The 23,043-nt window shown below is 44.5% G+C and overlaps 1 protein-coding gene across 8 annotated transcripts in view; it reads right to left on the reverse strand.

Annotated features, from left to right (window-relative positions):
- Positions 1-23,043, reverse strand: part of LOC132891561 (R3H domain-containing protein 1-like) — a 111,353-nt gene that overhangs the window by 32,213 nt on the left and 56,097 nt on the right. For 7 of the 8 annotated variants that reach the window (XM_060929267.1, XM_060929269.1, XM_060929268.1 and 4 more), the window contains 2 exons: positions 7,426-7,619; positions 6,352-6,565 (listed from right to left, as the gene is read on the reverse strand). The exons of the other annotated variant lie outside the window; for it this stretch is intronic. In XM_060929267.1, the coding sequence (XP_060785250.1) occupies positions 6,352-6,525 (174 nt within the window). In that variant the 5' untranslated portion in view covers positions 6,526-6,565; positions 7,426-7,619. The remainder of the gene's footprint in view (positions 1-6,351; positions 6,566-7,425; positions 7,620-23,043) is intronic. 8 annotated transcript variants of the gene reach the window in all.

Below are 23,043 nucleotides of genomic sequence, written 5' to 3' on the forward strand. Positions count from 1 at the left end.
GGGGGAGAGTAGTGAGGGTTAGAGAGAGACACAGGTCAGGATGTACACAAAACCACTGCAGGCTTCATTTCCACAAAACAGATGCACACCAACTCCAGGGAAATAAAACTATGGCAATGAATGGCATGGTTTGGTTTTTAAATAGGATGGGATGAAAAAGAAAGATGGGTGCGATTTTTCAGAGCTGGAGGACGACACCCCCTTGTCGAAGCATCCAGTTCGGTTAGTGGCTCCTGAGCGTTTGAAAATCATGCAGGTGTTTAAAAAGCAGGAACCCGTTTACACAATGCTACGGAAGCCGCGAGAGGCCCTTCATATAATAATTTTTTTTTATTCACCTTGTTATCCCGAGATAACGACATAATTAATTCAGGATCTAGAGAAAACAAAACCGTTATTTCGAGATCTCGAGAAAACAAGACAATTATTTCATGATCTCGAGTAAACAGCTGAGAAATGGTTCATTCCGGTGTGCCAAGAGCAGGGCTCGAAATTAACTTTTTTTCTTTGTGTCCCCCAGTGGTCCCGAATTCTGTGTTGTATTGTCCCGAATGGAAGCAATAGTGTCCCCATTTTTTTCCTCTCTGAAATAACCAGTGGTTAATATTATCATATGAAGTTACTATTATATTTGTAACTATGCAATTTTGAACCCTTTATATCATTTTTACAATAAGTCACAAGACACAAGCGACACGTCCTATACATCATCTACTTCAAAATTACAGTTATTGCATTTTCAGTTTATTAAACTTCGGCGATCTCACTGTATGAATAGATACCCGTTTATTTAAAGGGGCCAACTAGCTCATTCAGAAAATGTTTCAACTCCCTACATCTGCAGTACACTTTAGTTGAAAATAAGACCCCTTTTATGTTCATTTCATCTACTTATACCTTGAGTATCTGTTGGCACTTAGAAGGCCAACTTATCATTTTCACCATTACCGTTATCCATTTTTATGAACTTTCCGTTATCCATTACCGTTATCCATTTTATGAACTTTCGCTGCCGAAACGTGGGCGCAAATGTTAGCAACATCAGCATAGTGGCAGGTCCGAGCCTAGCTGTGCTGCTGACTGACTAAACTTTCTGAACTAGAAAGACACCAAGAAAACTCACTTATTCTGTTGAACGGTATCTTCCGTCAATATCATCCACATCATTCCTGTTGTATTTTATAACGTGTCTAACAGTGTTCATTAAGTTCATTCAGTTGCTTGCGTTGCCTGCAGACCAGGCGATGACACTTTGGATCCTGAAGGTCCCGGAGACGTTATGTCTGGGCTTTCAGTTTCTTCCCCGCGGTCGGTCCGCTTCAACCACTTCAGCATTTTTGTTCTGGCAAGAGTCGGCGCAGTGTGTGCGGTAGCAATTCCATTCCAAGTCCATATAATGCGGACTCCGGCCGAAGATTCTAGAACAGAATGCGCTGCTCTGTAGCCTACGGATGCAGGTGCATCGAAAGTGTAGCTACTATGTATTTTTCGCTGTTAACGTTTTAAAATTAAAATTGACAAATTAGGTGAATGTCTACGTATGTGTTACGGCTTTGTAAAGAATATTAATGTAGAACTTTTTTTCTAGATCTATTTTTTTCCATTGTCCCGGGATTGTCCCAGATATGATAATTGTGTGTCCCGATGACATTTTTTATGGTCCCCGGGACGTCGGGACACCGTTAGTTTCGAGCGCTGGCCAAGAGACTTGTGATATGCTGACTTCAGAGCTATTTCTCATTCTGTCTAGACGCAACTTTGGTCATCCATTTCTCAGCTGTTTACCCGAGATCATGAAATAACGGTTTTGTTTTCTCGAGATCTCGAATTAGTTGTGTTGTTTACTAGAGATCCTGAATTAATTATGTCGTTATCTTGGGATAACAAGGTGAATTAAAAAAAAAAGATTATATGAAGGGCCTCTCTCGGCTTCCGTACAATGCTCTTCATGGGACACACACGATTAAAAACGAGCAGTGCTTCATGAACACACATGAAAAGAAATGAAACTGGCTTGCAGAACAACCGAGCAAAAAAAAAAAAAAAAAAAGGGGTTCGGACATGCCTCTTGCCACTGTACCTTGGGCCGTTTCGCGCTCTGTCCAGGTATTTGCCGCTGTACGGTAGGCAATGAGACAAAAATGGGGCACATGGATTACGCTGTGGAATCATCCATCAGTCACAACACCACAATACTGAATGACATGCTACGGCTGAGACGAACCCAAGGCTGGACACATTACATCCTGCTCGAAACCATTCTTTATTAAAAACATACATGCATCAGCTACGCTTTTAGAAATAATGGCTCAAAAAGGAGCAAAATGTTATTTATACGTACTAACACAAATGTGATAACCGGTGTTCTGTAAAGTTATCCTACCTCTTGGATTTGTCCTACCGAGCCTACTGCGCATGCGCAGAACACATGACGTCATACCGAGTTTTGTCCTACCGATCAGCTGGGCTGAGAGAAAATCGGCGAGTATTTCACGCATTTGCCGATTTTTATGTTTTGTGCGTATTGGTCGAGTCAAATAATTTGTAACGACTTGTTTTGAATAATAAAATGGTCTGTATGAGAACTTGCTAATTCTGTCACACAGTGGGCACTGTATTTTATACGTTTCTGAATTGCAAATATGCCTACATTACGCATTACAAATGCGTGAAATACTCACCGATTTTCTATTAGCCCAGCTGATCGGTAGGACAAAACTCGGTCCAAATTCATGTGTTCTGTAGGCTTGGTAGGACAAATCCAAGAGGTAGGGTAACTTTACAGAACACCGGAACGTATATCAAGCATGGATGCAAACGGCGCGCCTTTTGGCGGATGCCGCCTTTTTCACGGCTGTCTGGGGGACTTGTGTGAATCGCGCAGATCCAATGAGTTGTTTTTTTTTTTTTTTTTTGGGGGGGGGGGGGGGGGGGGGGGGGGTTGGCGTGTCTGATTATAATTTCATCAAAGTAAATTCTGTATTAAAATTACTAAATAAGCAAATGCCGTTACAATCCATGAAACATAGGAAGTACGAGAAGAAAACAGTAAATCAGAAAGCTGCGCACGTAAAGCCGATTGGCTGCGCGCCATTATCTGCTGCTGGCTGCACTTCACTGCACGCGCGAGGATTTCCATCAGTCCAACGCAAGTTACGTAATTGGCTTTACGTGCGCAGCTTTCTGATTTACTGTTTTCTTCTCATACTTATACTTCCTATGTTTCATGGACTGTAACGGCATTTGCTTATTTAGTAATTTTAATACAGAATTTACTTTGATGAAATTATAATCAGACACTCCAACGCCCCGCCCCCCCCCAAAAAAAACCCTCATCGGATCTGCGTGATTCACACGAGTCCCCCAGACAGCCGTGAAAAAGGCGGCATCCGCCAAAAGGCGCGCCGTTTGCATCCATGATCAAGGCCAAAAGGTATGTGGACACCTCCTCACCACTACCACTACCGCACCCATATGTACTTGCTGAACATCTCGTTCCAGATCTTCCCCCTTTCCTCCACCGTTCTGGGAAAACCTCCCACTAGAGTTTCAAGTGCACGGATGTGCGTTCATTCAGCCACAAGAGCATCAGTGAGACGCTGGGGTGGACTCAGCGTCCCACTTCATCCCAAAAGGTCTTTGGGTCAGGGCTTTTTTCCAATCTTAGCAAGCCATATCTTCGTAGCTTTGGGCATTGTCGCGCGGGAACAGGTTTGGGCCGCTTGGTTCCGTCGTAAAGCTACAACTGCGCGCTTCCAAAGTTGTAGCAGCACTTTGGGGAAAGACCACATAGGGGTGTTACGATCAGGTGTCCACAAACTCGTGGCCTTATAATGTGCGGTTGAGGCTTTCTTTTGTAGATGTCCATCATTCCAAGAAGTTATCGAATTTGATTAGGGTGAAGAAAAAAACAAAAAAAACATTGTAAACCTTAGAGCTGTCATGGTTAGTCAAGGTAGAAGCACTGATGGTTACACCACCACTGATTTAAAGGAAAAATTCATTTAAAAAAAAAAAAAAACACCCCGATCCAGTGGTTCTCATGCCTTTTGCTTCCAGCCTCCAAATAAATAAAAATGAAATAAAATAAAAATCACAAACCCCTCCCTCTAAACTACCCCATAATCATATTACAGCACCCGACGCTCCTCAGTGGTAGAAACCGGCGTGGCATAAACCGCACACGGGTTTTATTGGACACACCAGGCACTCGTGGGCGGGGCGATCAGTGTTTACCTCTGCTGCCGCTCCCAGCACGTCGGTTCATATACAATGGTTGTTAAATGCACAGAACATGGTACTGCTGACCAGAACTAAACAAAGCAGTCTATTTTTGGCTAAGCAGCGCATCAACACTGCCACACTAATTAGAGTTTTTATTTTTTATTTTTTTAAAGGCTCAGCATAACACCTTACCTCACAGCTACAGTACCACAATGTGATAATGCTCTCCAAAAGAGAACAATTACGGGATTTAGTTTTTTTTTTTTAAATTTATTTAATCCACACCATCTTTGATGTTCACAAAACGATCACACGAAGCTTCTGATATTTTTCGACCAGGTCATCACGCTATCTGATTTTGATGCAAATGGCTGGCTTCGTAGTTACAGCACTTTCCAAAGAACTGAAGGAGAAACAGAAGGGAGACGACGACGACGTGCTGACGTGTCTTTATAAAAAGAACGGTTATTCACACGCATTCGTGACGGGGGATCTGTTTCGTGACTCGGCCATTTTCGGGGACCTGGGAATGGGTAGAAAAGGCATGCGAGAATTGTCTGTATACTCCTGGTGAAGCTCGGAGACGGAGTTAAGCAGCAGCAGCAGGCCACGGGGCCGTCTCTCGTTCTTCTCCTTCGCCGTCTGTCTTGTACTCCGCGAAGGCTTGAGCAGACACAGTGGGCCATTGTTAATAAGCAACACAGTGGCCTTACAAAATGATGATGGATGCTTATGCGGCTTTAATTGGGTATTGAGCATCTCCAAGTCCCTGAGTGCTTGGCACTGGCGTCGAACCGTGTGCGGCCGATCCGGCGAATACAGAACTTGGTGAAAATTGCCATGGGAACACAGATGCCGTGCGAATCTGCCGAGAATGGGTTTGGGGGGGGGGGGACTCAGAAAAATGTGTGCACATGCTGCAGGAAAGGAAAAAAAAAAAAAAAAGAAGCAGGTAGTGCTGCGTTGTGCACAGCGAGGCAGCAGAGACTCGCGAAGAGCAAAAGGGAGGGAGGGAGCAGACAGATGGCCATAAAGCCACTTGCTGTGCTTCCCCTCCCTGGCTCCAAGGGTAACACAGAGGAAGCGTGGGGATAAGCTCGGATTGGCTGCTCAGACGGTCCTCCACTTCTGCCGCCTGAATTTTGGGCGAGTACCTCTTCAAGAGAGCACGAGGCGAAGACCATTTGTGCAATGAAATGAAACGAGGCGCGAGAACAGACGACACGGGCCAAAATGTCAGTGCGTCAAAAAAAAAAAAAAAAAAAGCAGCAAGGTGTCTGTCGGCTAATAAAATCATAGAAATAAATAAATAAATAAATGACCAAAAAAAAAAAAAAGTAGGCGTGTAACCTTCAAAAGCGTAACCTTCACAAGCCGCACTCGGCTGAGGTGTATCCATTTCAGCCGGTTCTCATAACGCAATTACATCACGATTGATTGCTCGTGTTTGGCGTGCTCGTCCCCTCGGGCCGGCCGGCGTGCCTGGGCTGGATCGGAACAATCGTTCGACCCGATTTGTTTTTCTGACCTCTAGACTTCAGAAGATTCGTTCCATACAAACCTCCAGGCACAATCCTTTGTTTGAGGGACAGCGATAATCACGACGGTCACTAAATGATTGATCGCGGGGTAAATGAACCTGAGAATATCGCGAGTTCTTGGGGTTTTTTTTTTTTTTTGGTACGACGGAATCGAATTGTAGAAAGGACGTGCAAATCGCTCAAAAGGAATTCGATAAGACGTCTGATCAGAGAACACCACGTTCTGTGGTACGCGCCTCGACAGCAAAGCGCAGGCTGAAAGGATCCGTACAGCCGCGATTCCTGCGTCTCGGGAAACGTAACGTGGCTTGATATCGTAGTTATTCGCGCTTGGCGCCGACTAGTCATGTGATTATTAGCCTCCGTGTCAGGAATGTTTAACTCTTAAGCAAAAATGGTACGCTTATCATTAATTAGACGCGCTTATCTTTAAAGTTTTGATGATGGTGCGGATTTTGATCTGACTCGTATCTGTAGCGTTCTCCGTTCCGGGATATGAAAGTCACCTTCGGGAGCAAACGTTCATTTTTCTTCTCGGAACAGGCTGCGGTGTGTGTGTGTGTGTACGCTTCTCTGGCAAGTTTACCTGCGTCTCGCTCTTATCGTTGCAGCAGTTCTCGTCCCCGTCAGGCTCTACGTGCTCCCGGCTCTCGGACTTGCTGAGGCAGTCGCCCCGTGGCGCGGAGTTGGTTTCTTCAGCCTCCAGACCTCTCATGGTTTCGCTCGTCTCCTTTACAGTGACAGTATCAGACATCCTCATTAGAGAAGGCTACGTGGAGCGTTTACCAGGAGCTTGGGACCTGCAGGACATTAGATATTAGATTTCTACACGCCAGACGGATTAAGGCTTCTGCTCTCAATCAGCTGAATGACAGAACACGAAGGACGCACGGCGACGCCGTTAAATAAAACATCGCGGTTTTAATTTCGAGTTATATTCTTTGAACAACGCCGAGAGTCTTGAAATCTTGCTTTTTTATTCTGACGCAGACATCTCAAGTCAGACCAAATGGACATTTAAAAAAAAAAAAAAAAAGGCAGAACTGCCTCATAACATTTATAATATAACTCGGCTTGTTTTGAGAACTAGAGCTGACCAATATGACAATACATCAAATATTATGATCAATTTTACCACAATATCACTAATATTCAGAATTTTCACATCTGAAATGTTGTAGAGTTTATTTTTGTCGACGTTAAATGAAGGGTTTTTTTTTTTTAAATCACACCCACTGTTATCACGATGCGCTATTCTTGCTGTATCGCTCTTCCGTACTAGTTGTTTTGTCATGTCCTGCTGACGTGAACATCTGAGCGGTGACCTCTACGACAAGGGCAACTGCAGTGTTTACGTGAACCCTGGGTCACCTTCATTTATTACCCCATAAATCAACTCCTTCAACTTCAGGCAAGGAGGAGGAGGAGAAGAAAAAAGAAAAAACTCATTTGTATTCTGTCAATCCAAGAGTTCCATTAGCACGTTCGAGCCGTGTGAGGTTTAAACCACGTGACGCGCCGCGTCCCACTGAGACTCTTGGAGCACTGACAGATTGCGGAGATGGTTCTTGAAGCTACGAGCACTTTCTGTTTTCGGTCTACCTTTCCAAAAATGTATTAAAAAAAACCCCTCCCCCCTTACAATGTATGGTTTTAGTACCCAATGTTCTGCTGCGTGCTGGGCCTGTGGTGGCGCCGCCCTGGCGTCCCTTTCAGTGGCGCTGTGGACCAGGTCGTCGCTTGTGCTGAGCGTGCTGGAAGCCCTGAGGAAGAGGCCCATGTCCCTGTCACCAGCACTGGCTCCAGATCAGAACAGCGCTGGCCGCAGACAAGGCGCTCATGGCCTTCAGGAACCTGCGGACGAGAAGGTGGTGACGGAACGTACAGTAAGTGCTGTGTTTTAGAAGAGATTTCAGAAAATCTTGTTCGGAGTGGGCCAGGATCATCAGCCATGCTATTACACTTGACTCTACGGTCAGATGATTCCTTTTCGCTAAGAAGAAAATTCTCAAATAACTTATTGTTCAACACGCTCCCAGATTACAGAGAACCCACTGTGTACGAGAGAGAGATGAAAACTGTAAAGCTGTCTCCACCCAAAGGCTGCAAAGTCCAGCAGGTGGCCAGGCACATATCCACTTTCTTTCATAACGCACCAGGCTGCCATTTTGCTCGTTTCCTGAGTGGCCCGAACGCAGAGGCGCTACATGGAACACGACTGCAAATTCTATTCCGCGCGTAGCACGCAAGCGGGTCAATCAAGTAACAAAATGTCACATGGCACATATCGGTTTAGCTGGTAAACACGCCTCGAGTTGCAAAACAAGGTGGGCGCCCCGCCGCTTTATTTCTGATAGAGGCCAGAGATCGAAGGGACGTGTTCGGAATCGGAGGGCACGGCTAAGCAAACGGCCGGCGGGGCCCGAGTGCCGACAGCGTTGCGCATTTATCACGCTAATGTGACTTAGGCGGCTGCTGCTGCATTATTTAATAGGCTGATGGACCCGGCTGATTGGGATTCATGAGATCTGGAGCCTGAGGGTGGGAGAGAGAGCAAGTGAGCGCGGGTTGGAGGCGAGGGGAGGGGTGGGGGTCCGTCATTGGAAGGGACAGGTGCAAAAAAAAAAAAAAAAGTACGGCCACCCACACATCTCTATGCTAACCATGTGAAAATCACAGGGTGGAAGGTAGCCGTCAAACCCGCCGCTCTGCACAGTGCTCTCCTCCAGCTTGCTCGGCTCTCAGAACTCATTCTGAAAGATGTAGATGATGCCTCACACACACACACACACAAATCTGCTGCTGATATGAGCTGAGCCAGCCTACATATATATTTACACCTTCCTAAAAAGAACCCATTTAACATATTCCGGCTGGGAACGCATCCGAAGCAGGACAGTTCGGGTATAGATAGCGGCACATAACCCAAATTTTCTGACCTTTACCTCGCAGTGGCTTTTAAAAGAAGACTAAGGGAGAAAAAGACGATGCCCGAAGCTTACCGAATTGCCACATGAACATGAAGACGGAGCTAAAGCCTTCGCCTTTAATCCACCGTTCTATTATTATTTAATAATAATAATAATTTTAAAAAAATGTACATAATTGGGGTGTTCGTTTGGTTAATTAACCAAATACATTTTCATTGTCTGATGATTACTACAGTGCAGGACAAGTGCAAAACCCTGCACATTTTTTTTTTTTGCGTGTCGGATCTTGAGATGTTTACACGAATGAATTGCATTCATATTTAACAAGCAGATCCAGGGGAGAGGAGGGGGGGAAAAAACCTTCCCTTCCTTCCTTCCTTCCTTCCTACAAAGGCTGCTCATCTCTGCTCATCCAACAAAAAAAAAAGAGCCGTTTTTGTGGAAGCTGGAAACCCAGCTGCAGAGCCGTGTCCACATTTAGAGTTAATTGGCCGGCGCGTGTCATCCAAATCGACACGGCGGCTGCGTTTGAAAACAGACTTCGAGCCCATTTAGGCGCCTGCAAAAGCCTGGTGCACTGGGAACTGCTGACAAGACCAGGAAAGGAAAGAAAAAAAGAAAGAAGCATGCTGTTTCCAGTGTCAGGGTAGTGCAATCAAGCTGAACTTGCGTCCGTGACTGACTGACTGAGAGAACGAGCATGCGTGTGTGTGTGTACACGCGTGCATGCTTGACTGCTCAAGAATTCATGTCCGCTAATGTTCCTTTCCCAGCCTGGAATCAATCTCTGGAGAGCTGAATGAAACGCCGATGCCGTCAGCCGCGGCACATGTATTGATTTTGTCAGCGCAGACAAATAAGCTGTTAGCGCGACCTGTCGTTTGTAAACCGAGATGAGCGCCGGTCCATTATGGTGGCACTAACTACACTCATTATGCGCCGCTTTTGCGTGAGCGTTATTACTGCCGTCAATTTACGCACCCACACAAAAGTGAAGTATGGAACTGGGCACAGGAGCGAACAGATAACACGGAGGACAAAATTCTTTAAAAACAGGAGCATGTTTGGAAATCTGTTTAAAAAAATAAAAGACAACTAAAATGGCACAAGTATAAAACACGCACAGGAATTTTTAAGAGATGTTTTAAATTTGCACGTCAACCTGTAAAGGCACCGCATTAACCCGATCCCTTCTGAGCTTTCCAGGTGTTCACGCGTCTCTTGCGCACGTTTACGGATATAATCTCCATCTGAGCTGATCATTTCGCAGCCCGTTATGTTTCAGATGTCTAATGGAATGGATTTCCCACTGCAGATACTTTCTCTGAGGGCTAGAAGACAAGAGGTGGAGAGGGGAGGGAGGAAAAAAAAAAAGATTGAATGAAAGAGCTCGGGGAATATTTCAGCGGATGAGTTCTGTCCGCGCAACAGAAGTGGAGCTGAGGAACATGTGAACGGGCTGAAGGTGAAGATACAGCGGCGGAGAATCCGGATCAGGAAGAGTTGTGTTTTCAGGGGCTCTTTTCCTCAAAGCCACGGCTGAAGATGCCGCCGGTCTCGTGACTTAGCAAGAGTTAACTGCACAAATACAGAACGTGGCACGGAATAAAAACGAAACGAAACGAATGGAACCTTCACTCGACCTTTCAACTACGTGCCCTTTTTAATTCCTTTATTATTTACACACACACACAATTGTAATTGAAATAAGACTCATCTTCGAAAATCAATTATTCGTTACCTCCTGAAGACACACTTCCAGCCTTAAACCAACTTCCTTTTCGATTCAAGATCGGTCACTTTGACTTTTCATCAAAAGCAGCAAACTAAAGCAAATAAAAAACAACCAAAGCCCAGCACTGGATGCGCCGGGAGCTCGGGTCCGAAGCTCGTCGTTGTGTGGATCCACACCCCGCTACGCAAGCAACAACTCTGCACGCTTGTGCATAAACACGTCGGACAATTCCTGACAGACAAACGAAGTGGAAGTGTATCGCGGCAACTTAGCACGGCACAGTGGGCAATTATTTCAAGAAAAATGCATGCATAAATAAATAAATAAATAAATAAATAAATATTTTTTTTTTTAAAAAAGCGCAACTCAGGATGGGAGAAAATTACGCACTCATTTCCATGCATGGAAATACAAATACGAAGACAAAAGGAGTCCAAAAGGCGATCGGAAATGGACACCGTGTCTTAAATTATCTGCTCGCGTCGTGAACGATTTAACAACCATCGTATCGCAAACATCACATTTAGGGGCAGAATATATACACACAAGAGAAGTAGTAGTTTGTTTTCACTTCGTCCAGCATCCACACACACACGCTTGCGCGCAAGGTGCAAACACACTCACCTGCCACATCGTAGCCTCCATTATTTCCATTGGTCAGAGGTTTAGTTTCCATAGTACCAGAGGCTGCATTGGCTGTGCCGGCTGCTGCTTCGAGCGAGCGAGCTCCCAAAAGCAGCCCCCCTTCACCCACTCGCTCTCTTTCTTTCTTGCGCTCTTTCTCTTTCTGCGGCGCTAGCTTCGTCTGTGTCTAAGTGCAGGAGCCCATGGTTGAGCCTCTCGCCCCGGAGCCTCGGAGACAGCGGCAAATCAACGGCCGGACGGCGTGATGTCAGCGATGCGCTCAGCCAGTCAGAGCGCACGGCTCGGCTCGAAGGCACGTCACTGGCTAAATTGAGCTCTTCATTAGCGGAACAGCCGCAGCCTCGGGGCGTCGGGAGGAGCAGTGGGTGGTTTACCTTCCCACCCCCTTGGGGAAAAAAGAAGAAAAAGAAGGGGAAAAAAAAAAAACTACCATATCCTGACTTGGTGTGTGTGTGTCAGAAAAAGTGCACCTCAGCAGAGGTTGGGTCAGACACGATCACACGGGGCGGCGGCGGCGGCGGCGGGGGGAAAAAAAATAATTCATGTGAATCTTTGCGTTCAGGAACCGGAGAGACAGAGCGGTCCACCACACGGAGCTCGGATTCAATAGGCTCGTAATAATAATTTAAAAAAAATGTAGTTGCTATCACCGTGGAAATCAGCTGTCGCTAGAATTTCAATTTCAAAACTGAATGATGACGATCTTTGCCCTGCAAAATTTAAAAAAAAAAAAAAGCTGGAATCAGTGCATTCCTGACGCACACAAAACCGGAGCTACACCAAGCACCCAGAAATAAATTCAGGATCGTTTTAGCAATAAAAACGGGACAATCCTGATGCTTCCGTCTGGCGGTTTTCCACTGACTGGAAGGGCAGAGCAAAATACAGCTCGCACCTTTCCCTCGCTGACGGAAGCCATTTGAACTGTAAACACGCGTAAGACGCGAGCAGCCTCCCTTCCTCCTTTCATGTGCATTGTGTTTTCGACGCAGGAGGTCAGGACGGCGATTCCTAAGACGGCTATGAGAGGTGCAGGGGGCGAACGAAAGCGCTCCCTTCCATCCGTGTGGAATAAAAGCCCTCGGAGGCGCGGCGGAGTGTTCATTACATTTGTTTACGTTATCCTGCGATGGCACCAGAAACTCGCAGGCGTGCAGAGATTACGTGGAGCAATAACAGATATGCTGGTAATAAGATGACGATGATGAGAAAGTCCTGGAACTTGGTTGAACGGCAGGAAGAGACGGGGGGAATGTATTTGTTCTGCCTCCCTGCCATGTCATTTGGTTGTTGAATTAGCCGTGGCAGGCCTGAGCCTTTGATTAAATCTCAAACTCCCACGACGAGCACCTGAAAGCAGACGTTTGGAATTCGCAGATGATGTCGCTCAGCTAACCGACCCCCCCCCCAAATAACGCATTCCTAATTGTTGAGGCAAAGTGATGCAGGGTGGCCCTGTGAGGATGAGGACTGGAGTTCAGATGGAGACAGCAGACTGATGGGGGGACAGAGAGGGAGGAATGAGACACGAGCGGGCAAGAGGTGCCAATGCACCAGGGCACTGCCAACTGTGGCAGAACCTCAGTGTGAAAAATAGGAAGGAAGGAAGACAGACTGACAAAGAAAGAAAGGAAGGAAGATAGAAAGGAAGGAAGGAAGGAAGGAAGACAGACTGATAAAGAAAGAAAGGAAGGAAGATAGGAAGGAAGATAGAAAGGAAGGAAGGAAGACAGACTGATAAAGAAAGAAAGGAAGATAGGAAGGAAGGCAGACTGATAAAGAAAGAAAGGAAGCAAGGCTGAAAGAAAAAGGAAGCAAGATCGAAAGGAAGGAAGGAAGGAAGGAAGACAGAGACTGACAAAGAAAGGAAGCAAGACAGAAAGAAACAGGAAGCAAAATTGAAAGGAAGGAAGGAAGACAGACTGACAAAGAAAGAAAGGAAGGAAGATAGAAAGGATGGGAGGGAGGGAGGCTGAAAGAAAGTAAGCAAGACAAAGTAAGTAAGGAAAGAAGACAAAGAAAAAGGAAGGAAGGAAGGAAGGAAGGAAGCAAGACAGAAAGAAACAGGAAGCAAAATTGAAAGGAAGGAAGGAAGGAAGACAGACTGACAAAGAAAGAAAGGAAGGAAGATAGAAAGGAAGGAAGGATGGATGGATGGATGGGTGGGAGGGAGGGAGACTGAAAGAAAGTAAGCAAGACAAAGTAAGTAAGGAAAGAAGACAAAGAAAAAGGAAGGAAGGAAGGAAGACAGAAAGAAACAGGAAGCAAGATAGAAAGGAAGGAAGGAAGGAAGGAAGGAAGGAAGGAAAAGGAAGCAAGACAGAAAGGAAGGAAGGAAGACAGACTGAAAGAAAAAGATAGAAAGAAAGAGAGAGAGGGAGGGAGGGAGACTGAAAGAAAGCAAGCAAGGCAGAAAGAAAAAGCAAGTAAGGAAGACAAAGAAAAAGGAAGCAAGATAGGAAGGAAGGAAGACAGACAGACTGACAAAGAAAGGAAGCAAGACAGAAAGGAAGGAAGGAAGGAAGGAAGGAAGGAAGGAAGGCAGACAGACTGACAGAAAGGAAGCAAGACAGAAACAGGAAGCAAGATAGAAAGGAAGGAAGGAAGAAAAAGGAAGCAAGATAGAAAGGAAGACTGACAAAGAAAAAGGAAGACTGAAAGAAAGCAAGCAAGGCAGAAAGAAAGTAAGTAAGTAAGGAAGACAGAAAAAGGAAGCAAGATAGGAAGGAAGGAAGAGATTGACAAAGAAAGAAAGGAAGCAAGGAAGGAGGCAAGAGACGGACAAAGAAAAAAACAAAGATAAAAAGACAAAGAAAAGACAGCAAGAAAGGAAGGAAGACAGACAAAGTAAGAGACAAAGACAGACAGACAGATAAAGGAAGGCGCCAATCCCGGAATGTGAAGCGCGACAGTCGTGCGATTTGCCAGCACAGTTTCACACTCCCATTCGGTTATGTGGAAGCGGATGATTAAAACTCTTAAGCATTTAAAATCCTCTGTAATTAAAGACTCTGGGGCTCGTGTGACTCACGGGACTCGCTCAGTGATGCAAGATTTCGAAATGACGCCATTTGGTCACACCTGTAAATACAGCCCACTGTACTGAGAACACTAAACTCCCATCCTCCTGAACGACCTGGAGGAAAAGCTCCTTCAGGTCTGAGGTCTGCTCCGTGTCTACTGGATTATACATCGCTGTACTGGTCATGGAAAGGACCAGTAAAGGAATCCGACCGATGGATCGTGTCCCTGTCATCATCATCGTTCTCTCTAAGATGACAGGAGAACCCTTCCACTTCTCATCAGGTAATGCAGGTTTCCTCACACGGATCCAGTAGTCAGCGATTTAAAGCAGGAAGATTGAGTTCAGAAGAAGAAGAGCACCTGGACCTGACCGCATCAGCGGACTACGGACAATACGGATCCAGAGTCGTCTCCTTTCATCATCGTCCTTTAAACGATGCAGAACCGTACAAGGTGTTTAAAATGCCGTGACTGGTCAGTACGTACACAGCGGACTAAACATCATGTGATGATGCTCACAAATCAAACCCGATGCCGTCGCTACCAACAAGTCTTGCTGATTTGTATACCACAAATCTGCTTCCGACATGAAGAAAACTACTCAAGACAAATCATTTGAGACCTTCGGCCCTGACTGGATCGCTTCCAAAATCTAATCCGTTCATCTTGCCATAGAAATCCTACAGTCATCCGTCCATCCTTGAGGTATTGCGCTCACGAGCTTCTCGTACAAACAAATGACCTGAAACATAACTCCTTCACTCGGTGGACAAATCATTCACTCTTTATCTCAAAGCTCTGCTGTGAGGCCCAGGCTCACGTTCTGCTTTCAATCTACTCGGCCTGGATACAAAATAGAAGCTGATATAACGTGATGGCGTTAGAATCGCTCGCTAGTGAAGTGCATTAATCCAGACGAAGGGAAACCGAGGCGGTGTATACGAAGTCCTCAAGACCTCTTCTAAAAAAGCTTCTGATCAAGGACACTGTGTCTGGACAAGTGCTTGGACATTTTGTAGGACACTTTCCCTCCTCACGACACAAGGAAGATGTATTATTATTCGAGTCTGCCTGGCGTCTCTGGATATGTTTAGCCGTGAGGTGACTGCATGGAGTAAGCAGGACAATGATACAACGGTTTCGCTGTCAACTATATTTAACTTGATCCTATTTCTGAAAATATTGTCGGTTATTACAGTGCATGCTGGATCGCACCTCAGGGGTGGAACGATGCGAAGATTTAAAAGATGAGCCGCATTAGCCTCCGCTTTCTTCAAGGCAGTCGTGTAATACTGTCACATGGGCACGGAACGATTCACCACTTTGTTCAATTCACAATATTGGGTTCATGACTCGATTTTCCCATGATACATCATGGAGAAAAAAAAAAATTTACGAAAATTTTACCACCAAAAAAAAATTTGAACTTTTCGGTTCATTTTCTTAACAACCAGCAATAATTGCTTACCCACATTATTTCTAAAGCTTGGAATGAAACATATGAAAATATTCCTTTTATTAAAAACTAGCATCGCCCGGGTTCTTTTGGGGGGGGGGGGGGGGGGGGGGAGCTTGGACGTGCCAAGTTTAGTGAAGATCTGTCGACAGTTTGGGTTGATAAACATAACGTGAAAGGCATTGAGGGAGGGAGGGAGGGAGGGAGGGAGGGAGGGAGGGAGTGGGTGGATGTTGTGCCCATACTTGAATGTTGTTTATATCTGCAAAATTCCAGGTCATCCCCTGACCTACTTGCCAAATTTGGTGAAAATCCATCGAGAAATGGCAACGTTAGCTCAAGACAAACAAACTTTGCCACTTATTACATAAAGGAAAAAGGTTCGTGACAAATTTTCTGAATGAACTTCTGAACATTTCTACTTCCTCTGTTTGCTTCTCCTTTCTTTAGCTTTCAGCAGTCTGTAAAAAGAGAGCTCCAATTTCTTGTTAAACCTATTTTTTGTCAATCGCGCACCAGCTCTTTCCCATTTTAAATCTGTTTTTGTGATTTTATAGCATTAGAGCTGTATTACTTCCGCCTAGAGCAAAGTCATGTGCATTCCCGTTATTAAGTACTTCTTAATTGAGCGAGGTCTTTACGGGAAAATATCAAACCGAGGTCTGAATTAGCCTTTGATTAAATCTCAAACTCCCATGATGAGCACCTGAAAGCAGACGTTTGGAATTAGCAGATGATATCGCTAAGCTAACCGACACCCCCCCCCCCAAAATAACGCATTCCTAATTGTTGAGGCAAAGTGATGCAGGGTGGCCCTGTGAGGATGAGGACTGGAGTTCAGATGGAGACAGCAGACTGATGGGGGGGACAGAGAGGGAGGAATGAGACACGAGCGGGCAAGAGGCGCCAATGCACCAGGGCACTGCCAACAACTGTGGCAGAACCTCAGTGTGAAGGAAAGAAGTAAGGAAGACAGACTGACAGAAAGAAAGGAAGCAAGACAAAGAAAGGAAAGAACAGACTGAAAGCAGGACAGGAACAGACTGACAAAGAAAAAGACAAATACAAAGAGACCGTAAGAAAGAAAGGAAGTAAGTAAGAAAGGAAGGAAGACAGACAGAAAGCAACACAGAAAAACAGACAAACAGGAATAGACAAAGACAGAAAGAAAGGAAGTAAGGCAGACAAAAAAGAAAAAGAAAGGCGTCAATACATCAGGGCACTGCCAACAACTGTGGCAGAACCTCAGTGTGAAAGAGACAGACAGGCAGACAAAAAGAAAGAACGAACTGAAAAAAAGACAGACAAAGAAAGAAAAAAAAGACAGACTGTTTTTGTGTTTTCGCAGCATTAGAGCTGTGTTACTTCCACCTAGGACGAAGTCACATGCATTCCCGCATCCCCTACCATATATATCTGGACAAGAACCTCACTATCCGGAATATGTGCAATATCCTACATGCTGCTATAAATCCTTTATTGTGCAAAATATACATAGCGTAGTGAGAATACTTTATTCAAAGTTTTTTTTTTAAAGTATTTAATTGTAAAATTTGATATTTTGTTTACCGGACTACGTGCAATAGTTACATGCAGTTCTATTGACGCAAGCCAGTGGAACGAAATTTCACTCAAATGTGCATACAGGTGAATAACAAATCTATCTATCTATCTATCTATCTATCTATCTATCTATCTATCTATCTATCACTTATTAACTGAGCACAAGTTCTTTACGGGAAAATATCAGAGCGAGAACTTGACAGTACAAAAGACCGAAGTGTGATATTTTCCCATTAAGACCAAGCAAGCGAGGTTAATAAGGAGTTTATTATATGGCTTTTTTATTACTAAGATTAAAATAAATGGTCATTATAATGAGGTGTGATGTTGCTTCAGTCACGTGATATCTGTAACGTAGGTGAGTCACACATGCAGAATAAACGGCAAGCGGTTTCAAAACGGAATATCTGTTAGCGGTTAGCGGTCTCTGAACGCTCTTCGCTGCTCATTTCTTGAATAACTCAATGACTCGTTTGTCTTTTGTGGTTCAGCCGTTTTCCAATTTGTCTTTTTTTTGTTGCAAAATTGAAAGCCAGCGCCTTGGAAAGAAACTCTGTAATCGCCCACGGGCACTACAGGAAAATACTGCCTGCCAAGGAACCAATCAGAGCGCACGATTTTACAGGAAGTAGCTCATGCCATATAATAATGTAGGTCATCGCAGCCTCTGCCATCTAATCAATGCAATCACATCTAGGAAAAACTAAGCGATTACACAACCTGATAACGATCACAATTCATTTTTTCCTTTCAATTTGAAATCGTCGTAATCTGTATCGTGATCCGTCGTCACACGATGTATCGTTAGATGCCTCCTGTAACATGTAGGTTTTAGGTTTACGCTTCATGCTGCGTGATCTGTTGGCACTCTTGGAGAAAGTTTAACGAATTCGAATTTCCTAAATTTATCACATGTATCGAGGAAACGCCTTCATTTTCTCTCCCCACACTAGCACTGTTAAGCTAAGGTGTGGATGTGAAACACTGACTCGACACAAACTAGTGAAGTATTTCCAAAGACCAAGACCAAATAAACTCTATTCTTTCACAAATGATTTGCAAAGTGCGACACGCTCCTTAGCTCTCACAGCAAATAAGGCGTCTTCTGGACCAGTGTTGAGCTAAAACGAAAATATCGATCGATCACCAACATACAGGTGCATTTCTGAAATATATTTCTGCACTTATCTGATCAGAGATCATGATTACAAGTCGATATTCCGAACCTCACGCCCAGCGATCCTGGGAGGGGCTGTAGATCGACCAGGATAAACGTTTAATGAATTAATTAATGAATCTCTGTGCCATGATGATAAATGTATAGATTTGAATACGTGTTTGAAGATATGGGATTATCTGTTTGAAGAGTGTGTGGCGTAATTAAGCATTATTTTTCCGCCCCGTGTCCTGTCCACGGCTTATAAAACGCTCGCTTGAGACTTTGAGCCCTGATGCTAATCTCGCCAGTCTTGTTTAGAGTCTGTTTACTGCCAGACACGTCTTTTTTTCCTCCCAATCGTCGACTCGCTGCCTTCATGGAGTAATAAAGCAGAACAAATAACCAAATCATAATTCCCATATTCAAATTTTAACCTTTTTGAACACAAGTATTTACATTTACACTTGTAGGACAGACATTAGCAGTAGGTCTACTCTCCCAAGGTGCAAATACATACATCACTTTCCACGGCACTGTTCACATACTCACTAGCGTATCTTATGTACATGTGGAGGATTAAAAGCGGCATCCACTTGACGGCATGTCAGCCTCGTCGTCTCTGTCCATCTGCTGTCCAAGTGGAACTGATGTTTAGTGAGCTCATGCACAGCGATATTTACCACGCTGACGAGCTCCGTTTCTCTTTAAAACGTTCTGCTGTCGACGCCATTGTCGTCATGACCTGCATCTCAAATTGAAAACACTCACGATACCTTCAAAAACGCTTACTATTAATAAAGTAGTACAGATCTGACATGACGTTTAGTTTGTTCGTTCGGTTGAGGACACGGCGTCACATGACGCTACACTGCCGCCGCGATTTATGTTGGCATTGCACATGGCATTAATTTCTGACGACGTGCGCAAGCGGTTTACTGACGGACTGAAGGATCTCCTCCGTGACCATCTTATGCATGCGTGGTGAACAAGTATACATCAGCCTTAAAGCAGATACGCAGAACCAGGGCCGACTTTCGTTTATAAATGCCTTGAGACCTCAAGAATGGCACAGGAATAGTTTTAAGCGCTAACAATAAATCTAATATAGTAATTTTTACTGATTAAAGTGATTCATATACAACCCCGATTCCAAAAAAGTTGGGACAAAGTACAAATTGTAAATAAAAACGGAATGCAATGATGTGGAAGTTTCAAAATTCCATATTTTATTCAGAATAGAACATAGATGACATATCAAATGTTTAAACTGAGAAAATGTATCATTTAAAGAGAAAAATTAGGTGATTTTAAATTTCATGACAACAACACATCTCAAAAAAGTTGGGACAAGGCCATGTTTCCCACTGTGAGACATCCCCTTTTCTCTTTACAACAGTCTGTAAACGTCTGGGGACTGAGGAGACAAGTTGCTCAAGTTTAGGGATAGGAATGTTAACCCATTCTTGTCTAATGGAGGATTCTAGTTGCTCAACTGCCTTAGGTCTTTTTAGTCGTATCTTCCGTTTTATGATGCGCCAAATGTTTTCTATGGGTGAAAGATCTGGACTGCAGGCTGGCCAGTTCAGTACCCGGACCCTTCTTCTACGCAGCCATGATGCTGTAATTGATGCAGTATGTGGTTTGGCATTGTCATGTTGGAAAATGCAAGGTCTTCCCTGAAAGAGACGTCGTCTGGATGGGAGCATATGTTGCTCTAGAACCTGGATATACCTTTCAGCATTGATGGTGTCTTTCCAGATGTGTAAGCTGCCCATGCCACATGCACTAATGCAACCCCATACCATCAGAGATGCAGGCTTCTGAACTGAGCGCTGATGATAACTCGGGTCGTCCTTCTCCTCTTTAGTCCGAATGACACGGCGTCCCTGATTTCCATAAAGAACTTCAAATTTTGATTCGTCTGACCACAGAACAGTTTTCCACTTTGCCACAGTCCATTTTAAATGAGCCTTGGCCCAGAGAAGACGTCTGCGCTTCTGGATCATGTTTAGATACGGCTTCTTCTTTGAACTATAGAGTTTTAGCTGGCAACGGCGGATGGCACGGTGAATTGTGTTCACAGATAATGTTCTCTGGAAATATTCCTGAGCCCATTTTGTGATTTCCAATACAGAAGCATGCCCGTATGTGATGCAGTGCCGTCTAAGGGCCCGAAGATCACGGGCACCCAGTACGGTTTTCCGGCCTTGACCCTTACGCACAGAGATTCTTCCAGATTCTCTGAATCTTTTGATGATATTATGCACTGTAGATGATGATGTGTTCAAACTCTTTGCAATTTTACACTGTCGAACTCCTTTCTGATATTGCTCCACTATTTGTCGGCGCAGAATTAGGGGGATTGGTGATCCTCTTCCCATCTTTACTTCTGAGAGCCGCTGCCACTCCAAGATGCTCTTTTTATACCCAGTCATGTTAATGACCTATTGCCAATTGACCTAATGAGTTGCAATTTGGTCCTCCAGCTGTTCCTTTTTTGTACCTTTAACTTTTCCAGCCTCTTATTGCGCCTGTCCCAACTTTTTTGAGATGTGTTGCTGTCATGAAATTTCAAATGAGCCAATATTTGGCATGAAATTTCAAAATGTCTCACTTTCGACATTTGATATGTTGTCTATGTTCTATTGTGAATACAATATCAGTTTTTGAGATTTGTAAATTATTGCATTCCATTTTTATTTACAATTTGCACTTTGTCCAAACTTTTTTGGAATCGGGGTTGTAGGTAGCGGTCTGAGTGAATGACCTTGACATCTGTGACATCACCGCAGGAAGGCTATCGGTCTCATCGCCATTTCCGCTATACTGAGAAACAGAGCTGACTGCAACTGCGGTCAGCTAATTTATCACCATGCCACGTAGATGTGTCGCTGGCGGGTGCAGCAACACGACAGAAGGCGGATTTACGTCGCATTCACGGCCCAAGAATGTTCAAACTGCAAAGATTTGGACGCGTTTTGTGAGAAGTTCACGGGCACATTGGGTGTCTACGAAGTGGTCTGTCCTCTGCTCTGCACATTTTACTGAAGACTCGTACGAGACCTCTGATCTGTTGAAGAGCGTCAGGTATAAGCCTGTATTGAAAGAGGGTGCAGTATCAACAATTAAAGGAAAAGAAAACTACTAGAAAAGGAAAGTAAGTTCAGTTGCACCAGTTCTCCCGGCGCGTGAGCCGAGAGTTGTTGCTGAAACCTGGGATGGAACGGGACGTGACGTGACATATCACTCGGGCAGTGACCTCCGTGCGGTTGTTGCTAAAATCGGTGACATTCCGTTCCTTCGCGGGTTTTAGTAATTGCCTGAGCCGAGCAGTAATGGCGGAGTACTCAGTCAGTGCGTTTACATGCACATCCAAATCGAGCTACTGTCAGTAATCGAGCTAAGGGGCCCAGCAGGGTGCCAGAGAAATCCAATCCTACGTGCACACAAGGAAATCGAGCTATTGTGTGAGGTACATTGTGCACCCGAGCCATAGGTGGCGCTACACGCCCCATCGTGTTGGTACACTTCCGGTTGTCGTCATGAAGAAGAGGAGTGATTTCCACTTTACATTCACACCACATGTCATTGCCACCCGTCGGCTACAAACGGTCCTGCGCAGACCACTGTTTTGTAAGACAACTTATTTTGCACAATTGTATATTTTTCTAAAGTCCATTTTTTGCTTACAATTTAACTTATGTCTTAATAAACACACAAAAAGTTCAATTGTTTTTGTTTTTTGTCTCCTTGTTCCTCCTGACCTCTTCTGCTGCTCGCTACTACTACTGTTGTCATGCCGACCGAGGCTGTTGTGTTTCCCGCTTGTAGTCTCGTCACTCGTCACTTCCGGAAAGGAAGTAAGTAGCTCGACTACGTACCTCGATAGGGTTTACATGCACCAAGTAGCTCGGCTACAATCGCATAATCTAGGTCGCGTAGCTCGATTACGAGAAATCCAGTTCGTTTCGATTTCAGCCGAGCTAAGGTGTATCCATGGCATTTAGAACTTCGATTTCAGTTGAGCTACGGCAGAAATTCGATTTTCTCTATGTACATGTAAACGCACTGAGTGTAGAGAAAATGGAGAATGAGTGGACCAGCCGTCTGATTTCTCCGCTGGATATGCTCACCTCAGCAGCAATATCTCGCCCTTACGTGGAAGAAGCGAACGAACGGAGAACTGAACGAACAACTGAAAGTCAGATTGTTTCAAAACAATTAGTCACAAGAAGCGAGAACACAGACGGGTAAGATGCGACTCTTATTTGGATACAAAACAACAACATTCGTTGTTTACCTGCATTTAGATTCATACGTGTAACTTGTATTGTGTGTTTAAGTTACCGGTATAAGATTTAATTTGCTTCAGAATGTGATTGTCTCAGTTCATCTGATTATTTAATTAGCCTTTTACGTTTTATCAGTGAAAACGCATGCGTGTACATGTATGTTGCATAAGTTATAACACCCATCCTGTTATAACCCACAATCAATGAAGTCAAATCAGTCCTCGGCCCACTTTACACGGGGACGGTCTGAAACAAAAACGCAAAAGTCCGTTTTCGTTCTCACTTTTTTCCGCGTCTACACGACCGTTTTCAAGGAGGAAACCTGCGTCTATACGCTGACGCATAAATGTGTGGAATTCAATTGGATGTGCATGCCAGGCAGCTAGGTGGTGCTGTGAAAGACCTCCGCTATGTCTGCATGCATGCACAGCGTCTTCCGTCTTGTCTGATCTGCACCGCGAAAACTTTGACTAC

This window comes from Neoarius graeffei, chromosome 9 (assembly GCF_027579695.1).
Source record: "Neoarius graeffei isolate fNeoGra1 chromosome 9, fNeoGra1.pri, whole genome shotgun sequence".
Taxonomy (NCBI): domain Eukaryota; kingdom Metazoa; phylum Chordata; class Actinopteri; order Siluriformes; family Ariidae; genus Neoarius; species Neoarius graeffei.